The sequence below is a fragment of the Pempheris klunzingeri genome, chromosome 7 (assembly GCF_042242105.1).
Source record: "Pempheris klunzingeri isolate RE-2024b chromosome 7, fPemKlu1.hap1, whole genome shotgun sequence".
NCBI classification, from domain to species: Eukaryota; Metazoa; Chordata; class Actinopteri; order Acropomatiformes; family Pempheridae; genus Pempheris; species Pempheris klunzingeri.
The window spans coordinates 6,256,250-6,278,649 of record NC_092018.1 but is presented as its reverse complement, the minus strand read 5'-3'; the positions used below and the strand labels follow the sequence as shown (position 1 = coordinate 6,278,649).

At 40.0% G+C, this 22,400-nt stretch overlaps 1 protein-coding gene across 2 annotated transcripts in view; it reads left to right on the top strand.

Moving 5' to 3' along the window:
* The first annotated feature begins 5,884 nt into the window (after nt 1-5,884).
* pdlim5a (PDZ and LIM domain 5a) overlaps nt 5,885-22,400 on the top strand; it is a 53,710-nt gene continuing 37,194 nt past the window's right edge. For both annotated transcript variants that reach the window (XM_070833650.1, XM_070833649.1), the window contains exons 1-3: nt 5,885-6,019; nt 6,564-6,822; nt 19,237-19,388. In XM_070833650.1, coding sequence (XP_070689751.1) covers nt 6,724-6,822; nt 19,237-19,388 — 251 coding nt within the window. In that variant the 5' untranslated portion in view covers nt 5,885-6,019; nt 6,564-6,723. The remainder of the gene's footprint in view (nt 6,020-6,563; nt 6,823-19,236; nt 19,389-22,400) is intronic.

The following is a 22,400-nucleotide window of genomic DNA, read 5'->3' as shown; positions in this document are numbered from 1 at the left end:
TGCACCCAAAACTTTGGCAACAGCTGAATGCATAATGCTGTCATTGAGAAACTAAATCTTGTCACTTTTCCAGTGTCGGCTGTCCCTGAATGAGTTAGTGTCAGACCAGTGCACCTACAGAGCCGCTCCACACACTCAAGTCTTTTAACTGTCTACACGAGTGCCATGGTTTTATTTGTAAGACTCACGTTTTAATTCTTTCTCGCCATCTGTGTTGTAAAAAAAATATCAGGTGTCAACAAAGTCAGAGAAATAAAAAGTGTGGTCACAGTATAGTTATAAAACGCTAGAGTGTCTCTTCTTTCGGGCTGGTGACAGGTCTGTCGGCCAAGATGTCAGTCACACTGGACGGCAGGAGAGGAGCTTTTACCAGCATCTGCTTCAAAATTAGGTTCGTGCCGCACTCTGTTACCATCTCTGTTTCCATCACAGTTTTGTAGTTAGGTCAATTTGAGACTCGGTTTTAAAGCTTATTTACAGTGATGTTAGGGAAAAGAAAGTGCGGTGATGCGACTGACAAAATGTGAGCTGACTTCGGGTCTTCTCGACTGATGACTCCAGTCATCAACCTTTAGGGGACGGCCCTGCTGTCGACACACTGAGAGCTCAAAACACAGATAGGCATAACGTACTGCAGTGTGGGCCTGGGACACAGAACATTTCCACAAAGACATAATGTTCCCAAACACTGCAGCGTTTGCTACAACCCACAGTTTTGAGCAAACAACACTGAGATGATTTTGCTCATCTCATTGTCTTACCAGTTGTGGGGCGAACAGATAAAGTTCATCACATTCAGCATGGATGTGCTCTTTAAAGTTCATGACAATCTGCTCTTTAGGTTTTGGTTCATTGCGTAAAAATGGAAATTTATGCCCCAGGGTGGTGCAACAAAAAAGGAGAGGTCATGGACTTGAGTGTTTATCACTCTGCTTCCAAACAGGGGGTGGAAGGAACGATTAAGAGCAGCTGATCCCAAAAGTCTTAAGTGTTGGATGGTCCCTGTGAAAGAGGCAATGCACTTGGCTTTTAAAATGCCTCTCTTTGACTGACCCAGACTTGACTCAAACATTAAGCACTTGTGGTCTGAGAGTGTTTGTGCGTATGTATGTGTGTGTGTGTGTGTGTGTGTGTGTTTGTGTGTTCATGTCTCTGTGCGGCTGAAGCCAGATTTCTCTCAGTTTATCTTACTTAGGATGGACAGTCATTTGGGCTGAGCTGTCTGCCTCCCTGTGTGCTTGTCCGTCTATCTCTGTCTGTCTGGTTGGCTGGTGAGCAGGGAGGAATATTTTCCACTGTGAAAGCGAGCGGTTATAAACAGTGACTGAGCTCAGACAGCGGATACAGGGTTCTGATAATAAGCTCATATCTGGATACCAGGCATGCTTTCAGCCTTTCTGTATCTTAGGACGAAATGCTAATTTTACTACTAACTTGAGATCACACTGAATTTTATTCATTTACAACCTAGAAGAGAGTTATATTAGACAGAAACCTTTAGCGTGATGGATTTGGTTAAAAGAATCTTGTCCATATCAAAGACAAACACTGTTTTGTAATGTACATGATACATTTCATGCAATAACAGGTAGCTAAGGAAACAGTCTATAAAATGTGAAAAACTTCCAAGTGTCAGACAGTCTCAGTATGACTCCCATTTGTATGGTTTTAATGATAAGTAATAAACATTAATCTATACTTATCTAAGTGGAATACTACCATTAGTGGTTTGGCAAGCTATTTGTCTTTGAGTAAATTAAATTCCAGGAACCATTTTTACTAACTGCACAAGCATAAACCTTGGAAAAGAGAAGGCGACTGCACTAGCCCTAACAGTGTAGTACAGTATTTACAGAGATGGGTAGAGGGATTAGTCAGGCTTATATTTTAGTTAGTTAGTCTGGAGGGGTCAGACCGATTAGATGGCTGGCAGACAAATAGTCTCCCCAAATAAACAATCTACAGCCAGTCTACCTGTAGTTAAGTGTGTCTACACCTGAGAGTGTAAGTAATCTTTGTGTACAGAGTACTTTGTGTGATTATTTTTGGGGTTTTTTTTGTTATTTTGTGTTTGGTGTGTGCGCTCTTACTGTAGGTTGTATAGACTGGCATGCAGCCCATGACATCAGTCTAACTGAAGGAGGCAGGAAAATATCTAGTTTCAACTCTCTTATTTTCCATTAAACAAAACTGCCTTCACAAGGTCCTCTGAAAATCAGTTATTTATATCACCGTATGTTTGCTTTGTTATGGTCTTCTAAAGCACAATCAGGAGTTGAGCATTACATCTGAAGTGCTTTTATATTTTGAATATTATAAATCTGACTGAAAATATTTTAAACAAATTTACTATTAACTGACCACAGCTGTTGTCTTCAGTTTTGACCTGAAATATATGATTTATACAGGAGAAAGATTGTGGCCCTCCAGGTTGTGAACTAACTCTGTGTGTTTGTGTGTGTGTGTGTAGGCAGCTGGCAGAATAGGGGGTGGGTGTCCCTCTTTTTATTCACGTGGATGATGCATTAAATGTCACTTAGAGGGGTAGATTATCATACCATTAAGGGGTGGGGCTTTTCTCAGTGTGTCTGTGTGTGTGTGTGTTTGGCTGGGGGCTGCTAAGCTGTGATCATTAAGCATGTGGAGAGGTGAGCATATGGGGACTGGAATAGACCATTTGACAGAACAAAGGATGGGCAGGGTGTCTGAGGTTTCGTGCTATAGCACACTCTCTATTGTTGGTGTTTGATATCATTATCCCGTGGCCCACAAATCTTCTTTGTTCTCTCTCTTACATTTTTTGGACATTGGCCATTTTTGACAATGCAGGCAATTGGTCAAATGTCGTAAAACAGTGGAATAGACTGGTGGGCCCATGGGAAGGTCTATAGTTTAGAAATGATATCTTCATGGGGCTCAGATTCAGTACTCTTGTCACATGGGAATGGGACACTGAGACCTGATCTAAGCGCAGTTCCCAATTATTTATTAATTTAATGTTCAAAACTTTGATTGAACTTATTTGAGTGCATTTCTCTTAACACACATGATCCTGTGGGAAAGCATCATCTGTAGTACACCTGGTTTACACCCATGAAACATTTAGCTTCACTTGGATTCAAACAGGTCAACTAGCTCTAAATCCATTGCTTTAGTCCTTATAGTGACTGGCAACCAGATTAACATTAATACCCGTGGGACATAGTCGAGCCCTAAAAAGTGATGAAGCACCTGGGTAAAGGACTTGGAGACCATCTGTGCATATGTTGCACTGATGCTGTTGCTTTTTTAGCTTCCTGTCACTGAACCCTAACCCAAATTTGGGAATATTGTAATGTTGTTATAGAACAGCAGCCTAAAATAGAATGTTTTGAGGACTTTTGAGCAGCCAATGTCATGGTCTTTTTTAACTCTAATGGTTTTATAATGCTGATCCAGTGTTTTCGTTGTGAAACATTAGGCATTCCTAAAAAATAATCATTCTTGTCATCGCCATGACCCTTATCACAACTACATAGCTTTAGCTGCCCAAATCCAACCACACCTTGAGCAGCATTGAAATTTGAAAACAGACAAATCTTTTTGTCATTTGTATATGAGGGCATGTTGTCACCTACACTTTGTTTTTAGAGATCACAATACATCCTCTTCAGTCTTTTCTCTCACACTTATGGTTTGGCTCCAGAAATACTTAATTATGTAGTTTTTGTTAAACGTGGTACAAAAGTAAAGAAAATGATGTTAAGGTAACTGATGTTGTAGCCTGGTTTTGCAGGTCAAAACATATGAATAACAACTATAAATTAATCAGCAGTTTGCAACGCTATTAATTAATTTAACAACAGAGACTGCTGGTATTAACCTGGTTTGACACAGACAGGCCGGTCTGAGGAGTTTGGTCCCATAGCATAGCAATTATTCTGTGTCAACTCCCCGAATAAAGATGTGGGTAGGACTTTTTACAACAGGAATGAGCAACCATCTGTGCCGTCGCTTTGAATAAACACTGTGCTTTTTATAATCACATTTGCTGTAAAATGTAAGTTACCTCTAACCCCGTCAAGAGACCCCCTCAGCTCTGCTGCGGAAACAGGGTTAATGACTCTACCGTCTCTGCTCCTCCCAGGATTTGCTCTGCTATTGTTAAACCTGGCTGTGCTGGAGAAGCGTTAGACACACTGTGGGAACGTTCATTTGCAGGCTAATGAAGAGCATCCTGTGTTTATGTGAGGGACTTTGTGAGTATTTAATCTTCCCATACTGTGAATCCATCATGATGTTATCTTCCTAAAAGTGTTAGAGGCAGGTTAAATGAAATATTCAGCTTGCTTCATGGTTCAAAGGTCAAATGTTTCCCTGCTTCCTTCCCCTTCTTGTCTCTTCATTGTAGTCCTATGTTTAATCCTAAATCCTATGTAATCACTCCCTCTGTATCTCTCTTTCCTTTTTATCTTCCTTGAAGATGGTCCAGTCCCTGCCCTGCCACCTCTAAGCTTACGGTCAACTTCTCTCTCAAACTTCCGCTCTCCATCTCCTCTCTTATATTTGTTGCTTTTTCATGAGAAATTGTGTTTTGACTGTGAACTCATCAGGCTATTATAACTGTTACTGCGGTGAACTCAGCGCAGGGCTGTGGCTTGGCAAGATGTACTGTGAATGTGTGTGTCTGTGTTCACGAGTGTGTGTATGTGTGTGTGTGTGAGAGAGAGAGAGAGAGAGAGAGAGAGAGAGAGAGAGAGAAAGAGTGTGTGGTTTGGGCCTAGAAAGGAATGGGATGAGAGTTTGATTGAGCCGCTACTATATCAGTCTAAATTCAAAGTCAATATTGATCTGTCTGGGCTAGAAAAGGGAAATGGACAAAAGCCAGTGCAGAAGTGCAGAAGTGGAAGCCATGCCAGCTGTCTGGACATAAATAATGAAGAAACAGTAAATAAACAAGAAAAGCTGAACACACTGAAAAGATGGTGCCTCACTTAGGCACTAGATTGCTTACATACACTAAACCAAATTTACATCTCTGTAACACAATAGATATGCCAGAGACTAGTTAATCACTTAATTGATTATGCTAGGCTCTTTCATTTTTAAGAGGGAGATGTAGAGTTGTGACACGTTCAAAAGACGACAAAAAAACACACACATTGGAGATTCACACACCTTATGCACCATTAACTACAGGTGATGAATTTAGGACAAAGGAACTATGGGATAAAAAGTTATATATTTGTAGGTGACAGTCAAACATCAGAGAGACATGAACTGAAGAGGATGTCAGCCTTGCACTGACTTTCTTAGAGTCTTGTAGTTTGGGCATCAGTGCAGCAGTACTGACACAACCATGTTACAGGAGTTGAACAAGGTGATCCTGAGCTTGTGTCCAATCACCATCATGCCAGTGTATCACTTGAAGGTAACCTTTAAGAGACCTTTTAATTGGAGCCTTTGGGATGTGTTCTCAAATTGTGATCTGGTTCCATCTTAAATCAAACAGCCTGCAGCACTGAGTCCATGTTCCCAAAATATCTGGATGAAAGATAAACCGTCCCCTCTCCCATGCCTCCTCTCCCTCCCCTTGTCATTTTCTCTGTGTGCAGTGCTCCCACACTCTTTTCCCTAATCCCCCCTTCACCCCGCTTTTCTTCTCCCCCCTCATTTTGTGTTGTCCCCTCCCACCCCCTAATCTCCCCCTTTTCATATCATCTCCTCCATTTCTCCTCCTCTTCTGTGTTCCACTTACTCCACCCATGCGTGATTCCCCTCCTCTTTCTCCTCCCTCTTTCCTCCCAACCTAACCTCTACCCGTTCTTCCTCTTGCTTCCCTCTTCTTCTCTCCCCTCCTCCACCTTTCCCCTCCCCTCTGTTATTAGCTGGTATATAAGAGCATTGCATCCCTCTCTACCTCTCTCACACACACACAGTGTGTTTGCTGGGAAGGGGATAGTCCAGGGGAAACTAGGGATTACGTTGTCTACCTGCTTGCAAAGGATTTATTTTCCTGTCTGGAATTTCCATTTAAGAGGTACAGCCTTCTATTAACATAATGACAGCACAAAATAACAGGAAATGTGTTGCAATTATATTAATGTTAATTGTGTCATTGTCCTTTTACTGACCTGCTGCAGCATATTGCATGTGTGTGTGTGTGTGTGTGTGTGTGTGTATATATATACATATACATTTATTTATTTTTATGTAAATATTATATTTATATTTTTAGATTTTGTATATCTATATTTGTGTGTGTGTGTTTATATTTTCACCTGATTACCAGTTTGCAAAACATTTGAATTTGAGAAATTTGAATAATAAGTTAATAATACGTTTTTGACCATGAAAATTTAGGTTGTATATGTGCACTTTATTTGTGTTTACTGACAAAGGTCATAACTGTAGTGTTTGCTTTGTTATTATACATTTCAAATTTCCCTTTTCGACTTGTGCTTATCGTCTCCTCCCTTTGTTTCTGGACATCCATCACAAATGTTCTCCTCTCACTTCCTTTGTCTTATGCAACCATACAATAACAAATATAATGTATGCTTTTGCTTCATATCTTCCCTCAGATCTTGGAACAACATCTTAAAGGGAGCCACAGCACTTCTGACATAAAATCCTTACCCGTCATTAAAACCCAGTGATATCATTATCATCACCTGATCCGCAGCATATATTCCTGCTATCAGCGCCATCGTTTGTCAGTAACATCAACTCCGAATACTGACCATGAGCAACAACTACAGCGCCACTCTCTTAGGCCCCGCCCCCTGGGGCTTCAGGCTGCAGGGAGGGAAGGACTTCAACATGCCCCTCACCATCTCCAGGGTAAGACTAAAACAAGCGCACAAACACACACTTTTGACAGACACAAACACATGATCATATAAGTATAATCCAACATACTTTTTAGTATTATGTGTGAAAGCACATGTTTCAGTTTTGTCTCCACACACATGCACATAAACTCATTCATCACAGTGCAGCTGTAGACTGGCACCCCAGAAATGCCATATGGCTCATAAGTAATTAAAATGATGAAAACTGATTTCCATGCTTCCTTCCTCTCCCCACTTTCTCTCATCCTCCTGTCCATCTTTTCACCACCTCGCTGCATTTCTAGTGCCTCCTCGACTCAACCCCCACGCCCACGCTTGTGATAGCTCGACTGAATCATATGCCATCTGTCATGTATTGACCACACAGGAAACCTTTTCTCGCTCTCTATGCATTCCACTTTGCTGTCTGTAATGAAAGTGCAGCAATCAAAGTTCTGGCACACAAATCTTGGCTCCAGTCCCTCTGCTTGAACAAGTAACTTGATGGTCCCTTGGTTTCTGTGCCTGTCAGTGTTACCTCTTGTTGCCCTCTGAGTCTGCAGTTCATTCACACATTGAAGTTCACACAAACACCAGTATGTTTCCCTCATCAATTTAACCATAATATGATCCTGAAACATGATAATCGGGTTCTAAGTTTGCTCAAGCTTCTGTTCCCTTCTGCTGGGATGGTGCAACTTCATTGGCACACGCACATAATACTGTGAAGCATACATGCACTGTACCCACACACACACTCACACACACTCACACACACACGCACACACACACACACAAATCACTAACATTGGCAGTGCACAGACTTATGGCAACATGAAACTGATGATGAATGGCTTGCCAGGTTCTGTGCCAATCCCCCTTGGGGCTGCTTTGGGTTGCCATGTTTGTGTTATTACTTTGGATGTGATACTTTTCCCACTAACTAAAGCCATGTGAATCCTTACCACAGTTGTGTATTTGTGTGTGTGTGCGTGTCTGGGAGCGTACGAATGAACTCAAAATCGTGGAAGGCACTATCTGATTGACTGAGAGAAGAAAAATGACAGACAGAAGACATAAATAGAAAACAAAAGCAAGAAAAAGATACGCTGAAATTATACTAAAGCAACTCTGTATGCACATTTTTGAACTTTTACATGTGGAGATTGTTACAGGAAAATATTCTGCATTGTAAATAATGCGTTCTAAAGAAATCATGTTGATACGAAAAAAAACAATTATGTTGATGTTGGTCAGTGAAAATTTTCTTGTTCTCAGAGAAGTTGGCGGTAACTAAACTATAATTGTATGAGCAGCCCACTCTGACCTTTACTGCAGTATCACAATGACAGTTATATGGTTTGAGGTTTCAAGACGTTGGCGGGAGTGTAAGTAAGCACTGGTGTAGTTTTGGGTGCTGATGTACTAAATGTTTGTCAGGTCTACTTGAGACCATGAAGTGTCTAAGACCATGTGTGAATAATATGACTTAGTATCCTTTTGGACAACACCAGATTAGTGTCAGATCACATCTGAAACGAGACAAACAAGTGAAACGAGAATAAAATAATTTATTTTCTGTGTAACTGTGCTGTTGGTGGCTACTTAATTTTCCATCGAAATCAACAAAAACACTCTGCCCGACTGATACCCCATTGGCTCACAGTTTTGAATATTGCAGTGATGTAAACATCCAAACACCACCATCTTGTTTTGAATGTTAAAGAGGAGAGCGGGAGCATGTGGCAGAATGAAAGGGGATATTAGTATGAGGTGCATGAGAATGACAGAGACTAAGTGTGACTTTAAGGCTGTTGACAGTTTGTCTATATGACACAAACATCTGTCTAGATCTGCCTGTTTGCCCCCTTATTCTTACCATACTTTCATCCCTTCATACCACCCTATTTGTTTCTCTCTCTCTCTCTCTTTCGTCGTATCTTTGTGCACCTCAATTTTTATTTGTCTGTGGCTGTTAGATCTTATGTAAGACATGACTCACTCCCCACAAACAATATAGTTCAGCTCAGATACAAGAATCAAACCAAGCCCTAATCTTATCCAACCTATTAAATCCAGTTTATGGTGATGAAGGGCAGTGCTTCTGACCGCTAATAACATACACGTACACACAAATGAACATATACACTAGCACACACAGCAGAAACACACACACAGATTGCTCTCTGCCAGTCTAACCATGGAGTTGGTTCTGAGGAGGTACCACAGAATAGGGGTTATTAGAGAACGCAGCACTACTGCCAAACCACACTTACCCTAACAGCTGCTGTTGCTAAGCTCTATACATTATATGAATATACTGGGTGTTTTGTTCATGGCACAAGTCGTAGCCACGGTATTATCCCATTGTACTGGTATTGCATCATAAGGCCGAGCCGTTGTAACTACAACTGGACGTCCTGAGCTGTCTGCCCAGTAACTGCCCACTTCTTTTTCTTTTTTCTTTTTTTTACTGTGCAGAAAAACAGTTTTATAACAAGCCAAGATTGACGGTGCTGCTTCACAAAGTCCCAATGAAACGTTTTAACACAGCATTCCAGTTTGACGTAGTCCATAAAAGGAGATATTTGGAGAAGAAAGGAAAAGATTTTAGTAAAAGCAGCACTGTAGAGGAGGAGGGAGGGTTTGCTAAGTTCTCCTCAGGTATCTTACTGATAGCCTGCAGTAACTTGAACCAATCCTTCATTAGTTAAGCAGGCTTTTATATAATGTAATGCACAACTAAAGAGCTGCACGATGTTAAAATCAAATTTAGATCTAGGCTGATATGCAGACTGATGCTCTTGTTTACACCGAATTTCAGTAAGAACTCAGGTAGGGGTCTTGCTCAGGGTCAAATGGCTGTTTAAAGGCTTAAATAGAGTGATGTGCTGAAGTGTGAGCTGTAACAGTTTGGTTACATGATTGTCTCTAGTGGCACTAGACTACCTTAACACCTTGCCTTTTAATAAAGGAACCATTTAATGGAAATGCTGCTGAAAAGATTTTGCAGAAAATTGCCTGCAGAAGTTCCTGTTAATCCTCATTAATACCATTTATTGTGAATTCCATTTACTTGTTTTACTGATCAAAGAATTTTCAAGAACAAGGACCCTCATCTGTAGACACAGAAAATAGACGCCTTCTATTCCCAGCTACATTTACAACACAGTAAATCAATATTTAAACCTTGCTGAGGGCAACCCATTTACAGGATCCACTGCTAAAATAACTTGAGGGAAGGCAGCCCAGGGGGAGCATGTGCATTAAGCCTCTGAAAATAGATGCATCATGTCACAGGTCAGCTCCCATGACCACACCCACATGACACTGGCCTCGTAACTGTCACTTAACTTCTTCGCATTGTGCTCTATGCTTAGTCCATAATGTTGCATTTGAATGTCATCACTGCATCCTTCCTCTAGCAAGATGACTGGACAGCTAATCTATATTAAAAACCTTTTCTTGGAAGAATGCAGTTCCTGGAACTGCCTCAGTGATGGCTGCCTCCTGCCTCTCCAGAGATGCTTTTAAACAAGCGATGATAACAACTGACCACAGAGTTGGGTCTATTTAAAAGACTCTTTAGTTATATACATAGTCTATGTCTTCTCTCTCTGTCCTTCTGCCTCCCTGCCTCTATTTCTTCCTCCCAGAGTGCTTACTCTTACAGTCATGTTGCAATGACCAGGTCCCAAACCTGTGATGCTGCAAACTTTGTGCCTTGACCTTTCATAGCAGGCTATCAGAGCCAGTTGACAGCTCCTCCATATGACTTAATAGTACTTACATCTGTCTTAATCAAACAAGTCCCATGCTTAGTATCTATCTATCTTAGTGAAATAGTCCCAGAGCCAGAATCAACAACTTATCGTTTCCTCTCCCACAAATCAATCTGTCATTGCGTATGTGTGTGAGCCTGTATGGGACCAGTTATATTCGGACAATGTGACAGACTAAACTAGACAGCATTTGACAATCACTCTTACACTCATTAAGATTTGTGGCTTTTTTCAGATGTCACCATTCTTTTATAACTCCTAGTTATTGAGCACTTGTGGTGTCAGTTTGCACCATTACATGAATTATGTGTTCATCATCATATCAATTATGAAGAACTGAGAGAAAAGAGAGGGATTGCTTTTTAGAAATATTCTCATTCCTCGATACTACATGTTGGCAGTTATGTGTTCCTGCTGGTGACCTCACTAAGGCATTTCTGTCTTCACCCTTAATGGACCAACTAATCCAATGTAAAAAGCCCTCAGTGTCACACATGCCAATACAGGAACCACGCTGAAATGAAAATCACACCTTGAATACTTTCAGCATTCAAAAACCTTTTACAGCTTTTAAGACAGGGTCACATTTGTTGAAAGATAATTTACTTTACTTAACTAACTTATAAAAGTTGAAAAGCTGCTTCAGTGATTCATGTTCCTGAGCAAACCTTACAAATGATTTCACTGAGTCATTCACTTATAGTTGTCAATTGAAGGACATAATAATGAATTTCAAAACCAAAAGAATAATCCTTCAAAAAAAGATGTGGCACACAACATGCCTGCACAATTTATCATCCTCTTAATTTGAAAAGCACAAGTGATGGATGTTATTTGAGTGCAACTGGAATGAGCAGAATTATTTTAGGCCAGAAAACTGCTTGTCAAACAAGCACAGCCAGGTCATAACATGCACTGCAGTGAATTCACAATGAAGAGACTTGAATAGCCTATTGTTTGATGCAGCTATAATGTATTTTCCACAGTAGCAGCTATTTTCCCCCACGTCTCCTCTGCTTTCCTCTCAGAACACCGGCCTCATGGCTGGTATCATGTTTATTCATAAAAGTATTGGTTGACTACAGAGACTGATAGAAATAAAACTTGAATAGCCCTGGGTAAGTAGAAGTAGTAGTAGTAAGTAGAAGGAACAGAAATCTGTCTTCTCTCCTTTTAGTTTACTGATTCTTTATTTGGACGTTATGCAGTGGACTTTAGACCCTGAAATATCACACCTGCTGGCAAAATAGAAGACAAAACTAGTGGTAGTAACCAGACAGAATTTCTTTAACTAACAACTGCAACTTTCTTTCTTGGTGGTTTGGACCTGAGAATTTCAGTTGACTGTACATTTGTCAGGGTAAAAGAGGAATGAACGAGACGGTTGCAGTTAGTTTATTTATCAAATCAAATGTATGAGTAGTTGAACAGTTAGCTGATCTGATATATTTTTGTCTTGCACGTGCTGCTGTGTTTCCTCTAAATGTGTCATTTTAAGGTATTGTTATACTGCCACTGTCTCACTAAATATTCAAGCAGTTTTCATTCCCACAGTCTCTGGGTGAATTTCTCACTGAGCTACCGAGTTATTACTCTATAACTCTTCAGAGTTTAAGAAAATAATTGTTACTCAGCTAATTTTAATGTTTTACGGCCAGCATTCTCTTTTGAGGTGTTGACTATAGCATTCCAATTAGACCATATCATAGACAAGTTAAACATGATATAAGCTCTAACTTAAAACCACCATTTTAGATTAATTACAGCCTCCGTGAGTCTGTGCCACAGATGACGCACAAGTTACTTACTGGACGTTTATACGGAGTAAGAACAATCCAGGCTTGTGTTCATATGGCTGTGTTCCTGAATGCGTGTTCACCAGCCCTGCCAATGCTGAGTCCCTCAGCACCATGACAGTCACATCATTGAGGCTGGCTGTGAATGCTGCCTTGTTCACCTCTAGTTTAGCAAAGTCAAGTTAGCTTTTACAACACAGAATAATGTCATGTGGATTTGTTGATGCTGCTCCTGTGTGTATTTCTTCTTGTTTTACAATGCGGCCGTCTGTTACATCTAAAACCTCTCACCTCATTTCCATGTATGTGCCCATGTAAAGGAAAAACCCACCGTTCAGTACTTGAACACAGTGAAACTCATAAATATGACATGTTTAATCATTTCCAGCAGGTTTATTCTGACAGGGTGTCAGAGGTTATTTGTTGGTGTACACACTTTTCCTTGACATGCCTCTACTACTTACATAGTTACTGATATCTAGTTTTTCCCCAAATTACTTCTAGTATAGGTGCCCTGAGTAGTTTTTGACCCCGAGTATGGCTATATAAAGTACATCCACGCCAATATTGTGTCCCACAGTTCCACCCATCTATAGGTGGCAGTAAAGTGCCAAGGAGTGCAGCAACGGCCCAGAAAAAGCAGACAAGAAAAAGACTAGGAAGCTATCTAGTTAACATGCTTGTAAGTAAATATGGATGAAAACATTGCTGGTTTTCAGAAAGGTAGCCTTGCAAATCTCTCACAAGGAAGGAAATTCATTCAGCATGTTTTTCAGACCTGAAACATAAACGCAACACATCTTGGTGAGTAACATAAATGTGAACTTAAACTTTGTAAAACTCCACTGGACACATTCAAGCATTTTCTCCCAGGTTCAGGTTTAATGCATCCAGTACGTTAAGTACAGGAAGAACAGACACACTGCGCTGACATTGCAGCACCTTGTTGGACATTATCTTTATCACTGTTTGTGAGACAATTAGTTTGAAAACCCAGATGAACCATTCTACTTCTTTGTGTATATAATAACATAAAGAGAAAACAGCCAAATCTTATCTTATCATTTCTATCACTTCTAACTATGGCAGATCTCTTGTGCAAAGCTTTATGTTTAATGTGTGTAATGTGTGCTTGTTGGTTTGGCAGCTGTAAGCCAAACCCTGCAGTGAACTATCTATGGGAACTAAATCCGATATAGCCTTTTCATATTACAGTCTCTTGCATTAACATACAAGTCAGGCACTGACCATTAGACACCGGTGCCCACACAGCTTTAGGGAAAGAAACGGTTCTTTTCAGATGTGCAAATGCACACCATGCTTATACTGTTGCATGAATGTTTGATCACTTAAGAAAGATCCACTAGTTGGCTGAGGCCCTTTAAAAACCTGCTGTGTAACGTTATATTGATGCAAACTTCCAGTTGGAGTGCTGCCTTCTCTTTGAAGAATATGATCTCCAGAGTCTCTATTTGTATTTTTTGTCCATTCTCTTGTTGGTGTGATGTATGGAATACTCATACTTCGAGGTGTACTGTGCACTTCTGTACATCAGCAATGCAGTTTGCAGGCTTTAGATTCATTCATCTGTTTGTCATTTTCAAGAACTTGACTTTTAACCCTCCAGAAATCTTTCTGCCGGCATCAGACTGCAAAAGATGGAATTGAAATGCACTCTTTGTAACAGCTGAGACAGAGCGGTGGATTTTGTAGGATGAACACTAGATCTGTTTGCAGGTATTTCCATGATGCTGCTGGCATAACTGCATGATTTACTATATTCGGGAGCATAAATTGTAAATGAAGCTTTGCTTTTAACACAGTTTACTATGTGCTACAGATGGATCATACAACTAGGCTGATGTGATGTCTGCCCCTGCTTCTGTCTCCTGCACTTTCTTGGTCTTCCCCTTTCTCCCTGCTAACTTTTTCCATCTCTGTCTCTGAACTTCCTTCATAAATCTCACCCTCTCCTAAATTTTTTCTACTCTGTTGCATACCCCTCAAACTGTCTGTGCTTCTTCATCTGACTTTCTTTGTTGTTATTTTGTTGCTAAGAAATCAGAGCACTGAGGCCGTCCTGCTGTTTTCCTACACATGTTTCATTTAGATATTCATGTGTTGTGAGAAGGCAGCCAATACGTAGTAATGCTTTTGATAAAAAGAATTATATTGATGGAAAAATATCACACAAGGGTTCTTTGAATATTTTTCCTACAAGTTTCTGTTCCTACATGAGATTCAAATACAGGATTCAAATACAGATACAGGAACAGTTCTTCTCACGTGGGATCACACTGAAAGATAACCTGCTGGATGTCCTTAAGCAGCAGGATCTACTGTAAGGGAAATACATATTTCTGAAGTGTGGCAAATGGAAATAGCTTTTGTGGATGTCTGAGTTACAAACTAGAATCTAGGTATTTGTGTCTCCTGCTCGCAGCGTCTCAATCATAGCGTGATGTGAACCATCTGCCTGTCATCTCTGTCACTCCCTGTGCTGAAAGCAGGCATTGTTCAAAGCACTCAAACTGCTCCGTGTATGTTCAAACCAGACAATGTTTCAGCACTCCAGCAAGCCTTTCAAGCTGCATGTTTCAAAGCACTTAAATCAGCCAGTGTATGTGTTGAAAAGTGAAGCATGATGTTAAGTTCTTCTGTGAAGGCTTTAACACACTGCATGTGCTTTTCTCATTCTTTTGAATATGTGTTGACACTAGTATTGACCCTTTCACTTTTGCATGAATACATAATAAGGCAGGGGCATTGTACACAAAGGCAGTGCATGCTCAATATACTGAGTATCATGGATGAGTAAAAAGGGATGTAAAACCAGATATCAGCTTTGATTGTGAAATTTAGTTAAAGTTCTACAAAGCATTTTTTGGCCATCTAGAACCTGAAAAACCAAAAAAATTAGTTTAACATATCACATCCAAGTTAACCCTGTTAACTTGTTTTAAAAGATATTCCCACTGACACATGTAGCAGACACAGAGACTGGCTGTCAATCTTTTCATTAAGCGCCCCAAAACAAGCTTTGTGCATGATAAAGTGGCAAAGCCCTTGAAAATGAAAATACTTTGTTACGGGAGACTGCTGTTCATTTCTGACTGACATGTTATTTTAGTGGTGCATACAATTGTTTTCTAACCTGAAAAAAATAGGCATTTTAACCAAAACCAGGATGTTTTTCCAATTTTATTACAGTACATTACAATCCAAACCATGATCTTTTCCTTAGCCAAACCTATTCAGACTGTAACCATAGTGTTTTCATATCATATCAAAAGTGATTTTTTTTTATGGTTTTTGAGGTAGATAACCCTAAATAGAGCTTGCCAGCAGGCTGCTTGTGACTGCTCATACATTTTCTGATGAAGATTTCAGTGCAGGCTTCAATGGCCAATTTATTCACTGTTGTCAGTGGTGAAAATTCAGATTGTGAGATCAATAATCTCAGTCTGACAGGCCTGAGGTGAAGGGAAGGTTCTGCTCTTAATCACAATTTAAAATTCCCAAATTGTTTATGAACTTTTCGCATCTGTTTTAGTTGTCTTAATGTTGGTATATTTGTATTGGTGCTTCATCAAAGGTCAGATTCCAAGAGGGTTATTAATATAATTCATTTTCAAGTGTTAATAGACGTCCCTGTACATTTGGAACTGAGCTCAGCCGTTGTCAGAGACTGTTCAGCGTGAAGGTTCATACATGTACTGTATGTGAGCGTGTCTTTTGCCCATTACCATCTCTAGCGGATATGTGAGTAGTGTTAAAGCTGCTGTTTTCTGTCACGGTCAAAGCTACAAAGCCATAAATCGAAGACCATGGGAAACTGGAAGTGCTTGGCTTGTTGCATAGACAGTCAGATTTCTGTTTCTGATTTTCTCAATGATTTGCTGCACTCTGTTTGATATGGAAATTGAAACTACTTTGAATTCTTAAATCTTTTTAATCATAGTGATTGAAAACAAATGGTTGCTTTTGGCAATAGATTTTCTACTTGCACAAACAATTTCCTTAGATTTATATGAAATTTAGACATAGAGATTAAATACTTGGAACATGAATTCATTTTTTTTTGTAATTCTCTATGTATGGCCTCATGTTCTTTTTGCTTTGATGCAGAGGGAAGCAGAGTGAGCTGGGTTGAGTGTTTCTGTATGTATGTGGAGAGACAGAGATAGCAGTAATATGTGTAAGGGGCAGGGGATGGCACTAATTGGGGGAAAACATATAATTGAACATTTCGTGGCGAGTGATGGGCTTATAACGGTGCCAGAGTGGTTAGCATGAACACACCCTTTGAAATGGGTCAACATGTTCACAGAATAAAGAGCCCACAGATTTAGAGTGCCCAATTGCATTTTTTTTCTCCTTTTGCTCTCTTCCTTTTGCTCCATGCAATTTTAATCATTGTCAAGTCAATCCCTCATTACTGTCTTCTTCCTGCCCTCTGTTGTGAGTGGTGGTGAGTGATGTTGCGTGTGTTGGGCTAATATGACTATAAAAGGTTGGGGCCACAGAGCCTTAACTCTAATCCGGGTGCAGAGCCTCTTTTATTAGCCCTGCCTGTGTCTCCCTGTCTTTGTGTGTGTGTGTGTGTGTGTGTGTGTGTGAGACAAAGATAGAGGCAGAGGAAAGGGACACAGACACAACCAAAGTCTGAAGTCTAAAACCAATGTCACACTTTCTCATCCATGACTGTCGTTCGAAACACATTTTCTCGTACAAGCACCTAGTTCTATGGCTACACTTGAAGTAGCATATGGTGGGTAAGGGTAAGAGCCTCCTCATAGCTAGAACAGCCACAACAGTGGTCTGTGTGCATGTGTGTGTTCAGTGAAGTGGTCTGTGGCTCCTTTTTCATGGTGTCAAAAGAAACAAATGACCTCACTCCCCTTTGGACACGACCTTCTGTGTGACCAAGAATGGTCAGAATCACAGCTGCAAAGTCCCATTTCATTTCATTTCATTTTTTTTTTTACAAAACAACAAAACAAACAATAAACAACAACAAAAAATCAAAAAATAAAGTGTATGTATGTGCGTATATATAACTATATATACACTATATATATATATATATATATATATATATATATATATATATACACACACACACTGAATTGCACTGCATTTGTTTTAGCTACATTTGTTTTAGATACATTTGTTTTAGCTACATTTGTTTTAGATACAGTGCTTTGGCATCATGGGAAACACAGATACACTGTGTAACGTCCTACTCACATTTCCAAATTTGTCAATGTCCTCCCTCAGCCTGCTGATAAGAATGGCTCTGGTTCATATGACACATGCAGCCACAAAGTTTTGCCCTCTCTGTTGTTGACGGTGACTGTGAGTTGAAGACAGTAATAAAAAAAACACCAATAGATACTAAAACATTATTTTAGGTTGATCACAAAAAAGTCTCCGTACATGATGTTTATGCTGGAATTAAACAGAATTGAATTGTTTCATCAATGAGAATATTATTTCATTTAGAATAACCTTTTATACCTGTATACATGTACTTTGACAACACATACTCTAACTTTACCAAGAAGCAAACAGGTCTAATTTAAACACAGAAATATAAAACACATAATTACATGTTTAATCTCATTAGATTTTTCTTTAGTGTGGACTGAGGCCCACACTTGCTAAATGCTTAGTTGCCTCACAACTGTTCCCCAACACTTGTTTGCAAAATATACTCAGCATTGCTCACAAATAGATGGACAACACCACCAGTTATGTGTGTGGAAAATGTTACAGTTGTTCACACAGCATAATTATAATTATGTAGTCAACATTACTGTCAGGAACAGTATTGATACAGCACAGCATTTGTGCATGTTGAATCCATGGTTAACAGCAGAGTTGGTATAAATACCAGCGCTGCTGTTCAACATGACTTCTTTTGTGTGGCTTGAATCTGTTTCAAATTAACCAGCTTCCCCCCTGAGTGGAAGTGCAGCAATTAAATTTTGTTTGGATGCAGATATTTGAAGCATAACTCAAAAATCATGGAAGACGCTGAAAAGCAGAGACAAGAGAAATGGGGTGTGTGCATATTTATTATGTGTTCAAACTGAGAGATGTCTGGGTTTGTAATTGTTTCCTCAAAGCCAATAAAACTGGTATTTGTCTACAGCATGCAGTGTCCCATTAGCTATTTGTCACCTTTTTAACTGCATTCTGTGTGGAGTATAATAGTGTAATTGTTTTTTACTGGCCCTAGATTCCCTTTGCTTAATCTTTATTGTAACAGAAGAGTGTGTGTCGAGATACATTTCATTTATTTGCTTACAGAAACAATTGCTGTTGCTTCTTGGCTTTTAAATCTAAAGAGGATCTTGCATGTATTCAAAATGTAATTTCTGGTTATTACACTTTCTGACACTTTGTCAGTGCATGGAGGTTGGTGTGAAAAATCCTTGTCTACATACAGTAGTGGACACAAGAATTGCCTTATGGATCTTTAATCTGTGGTTAAGAGACTTCTTGAACCTGCTTTCCTCTAACAAGCTGTAAGCCCAGCATGACAGCAGGTCAGACATAAAGAAGGAACAAAGGTAACTCAAACATCGAGTCTCCTGCTATTAGACACACATCACTGACTTAACAGTAGATCCTCCATCATGTGGTAGAGGACCAGGTCTTTCATTAGGTTTTGCCACATACCTCTGTGATGGAATGGATCCATAAATCCTGTAATGAATACAGGGTGAATGTGTACTTCCCACTTCACCTTAACCCCCCAGCCATGCTTAATAACCCTGACTGTGATGTTGCTGATTAAGCAGATAATTTAAGCTGTTTGTGGTTTCTGTGTTTCTGCAGCTGACAGATGGTGGGAAGGCGGCTAAAGGTGGCATTTCTGTTGGAGACATGGTTCTGTCTATTGACGGCATCGCCACGGAGGGCATGAACCACCTGGAGGCCCAGAACAAGATCAAGAGCTGCACAGGCAACCTCAGCCTCACCCTGCAGAAGTAAGCCATGAGCTCACAGTCTGTATGCGTGTGTGAGTGTAGTTATAAAACTGAAACCAAGCCACCTCACTTTGCAATGATTTAATGTGTGAACGCAAGTGGGAAGCCATTTATCTCTATGACAACCCAGGATCCATACACTCGCTTTTAAACAACCTATCTCTGCTTCAGATTTAAAGCCCATGGTTCCCCTTTCAACCCCAGACATCCTGCATACAGGCAGATGTTCACTGTTGTTGTAGGAGTTAATCTTAGCTCTAACACACAGCAACACCATTAGTTCTGCCTGATCCCCCATTCCCTGAAGAAAAGACAAATAACTGAAATCACAGAGAGAGCATCACACATGTGGACCACCCCCTCTTCCCCAAAGGCCTACTCCTCACTATTTGGTGGAATCCTGTTGTACAGTGAAGCTGATTTATCTCAAGCTGTTGGGGTACTGTGTGTGTGTGTGTGTGTGTGTGTGTGTGTGTGTGTGTGTGTGTGTGTGTGTGTGTGTGTGTGTGTGTGTGTGTGTGTGTGTGTGTGTGTGTGTGTGTGTGTGTGTGTGTGTGTGTGTGTGTGTGTGTGTGTGTGTGTGTGTGTGTGCTGCTTCATATGGGTTCTCATGTGGTTTGAATTGTCTGCTTCTTTGGCAGCATTTGTAGGCATGCGTGTGTTTCTATTTAAACACCGTGAGATGTTCAGGGATCCTACACTTGTCCTTTTGGATCCAGGATCATTGAAGGGGGATCAGATTTACAGTACACTGTACATGCAGAGGTAAAACTGATTTTGCAAATCAGAATTGACTTAAGTAATAAAATGCCCAGGTTCCTTTGCTTTCTGTGCATGTTGTGTCTCCATCTGTGTTTGTATGTCTGAATTTTACATTCTGTTCTCCCTCATCTCTCTTTCAGTCCTCCCCTCATTTGAGGCAAACTGAGCTTGTCCTCTAATTTGTGTTCAAATGATGACAGACTAAAGATGTTTGCTTTTGGTTAAGCGGCAGAGAACACATACTGTAATACCACAGGGCTCATAGTAACTCAAGGTCAGGTTCCTGTGAAAGACAGCGCCATGATCAAATGAGTGAAGCAGGTCTTAGCATAACACTTGGCTAAAGGTCCTTAATGGATGATTTATCTGTCAAAGTGGGAGTTAATATTCTGATGGATGGCCAGAGTTTTTATACTGAAGAAGGTCAACAAGTTTTGCTGACAACGTTGTGATTTACAACCAATAAGTCCAGCATTGAAACTAAAATTGTTTTTGCAGGGAACAGTAGCAGTCATTTGATTAATGCGTTTAAGCTATTTCAAATACAGCCTGTCTCAGCATATTGATAAGCATCACAAAAGGTTTTCTTGCCAATTGATTTTTACAATAATCAGTTTTAAACAGATTAGGGCAAGTGTAGTTGGTAGTTGGTATTGAAAAGCGATCCAACCCCTGGCTCATGGTTAATATAGTAGAACAATATTTCCACGCTCCGCATCTGCTTATATAGTTTGTTTCCCTAAAGCTATGAATGGCATGTGGACGTTACAACTAATAGATTCAACATTTCTGTGCTTCATTTAAGGTTTGACATATTGTGAAAGAGGCTGATATGAGTATAGCACTTTGCAAAACTCATCATATAACAAAAACTTTGGCAAATGTTTGATGAGGGAATTGGCACTACTCTTGTCTGTCTGCTAAATATGAAGCTACAGCCAGGAGATGGTGAGGTTAGCTTATCTTAGCGTAAAGACTAGAAATGAGGAATCGGTGCACCTATCTCTGTCCAAAGCTAAAACTCTTCACTGCACCTAGACAAGAAGTAGGCCAGCACTATCCCCCAATAGAACCACAATTTGTTGTTTTCATATTTAATTGTTTGTACAGGTCAAACAAATTTGATTTAACATATCTTATGAGCTATAGAAGTGCCGATTCTAAACAAGTGCCGATTCTGATTGTCTAACTCTTTACAAGAAAGTGAATAAGCGTGTTTCCCAAATTGTCAAATCATTCCCTTAACATTCATTAATTTTTTCATTGTTAGCGTTCGATCACAGACTTTTGTTTCCAATTACTTCATTAAGGCAGCAAAAGAGCTGCCAAGTACCAGTTAAACAAATCTCATGTAAGGGAACGCTTGTTCTGGGGACCAGTTGAAGGATTATCTGTTCTGCATTGCTCTGTGTCTGTGGCAGACATCAGCCCTTAAAGGGTTGATTCATGCTCTATTGGAAACACATGGAACGGCTTGTTTCATTAAGTGGCAGCATTATATTATTAAGGCTGTGTGACTAGGCAGCCACGTTGGGGACAGCTGGCTCCAGCCTCTCCTTTACTAGGATACTTTAGTGTCCAGAAGATTGACAGTAATTTCTGCTGCCTCTACAGACTCCATTTACAATAAGAAAGATCAGAGATTCAAGGTTTCTCTCTGTTTGTTGCTTGGCATTCATTGGCACTGTGAGTTTGACATACTGTGTATTCAAAGAGTGTCATGTCTAGGTCAACATCTGGGATTTAATGGGTTTACATGCGTAATGGAAAGAACCAATCGAGTTCCTTGTTTCTGTTAGTTTTTATAGCCATCACTCGCTTCTCTTTTCAATTTTCCTCTCTGTCTGCACACTTTGATTGGGTTTGTCACTGGGTCAGATAGCAAAAGGAATGATAACAGTGAGAAGATACAGAAAAATGTTAACAATGCATGTGGTGTCTTTGTGTGTGTATTTTAAAAGGAGACAGGTTGTTATTCCTTTTCCAAATAAAGGGATGAATGGAAGAAGGGATGGACAGCAGATGTGTGAAGGACAAGAAAAGGAAAAAGCTGTAAAATAAAGCTGTTTCTACAAGAAGAATTTCAGCTGACATAGAGCTGAATTTGTCCCGGATGCAATTATTTTTAAGGATGACATGTCAGATGCAAGGAGGGCCAAATGACCCTGGCACGGACCCATTTCTCCATCCAGTAGAAAAAAAAAACTGGAACAGAACCGGGATTTATTAACTGAAAAGTAAAGCCAGATA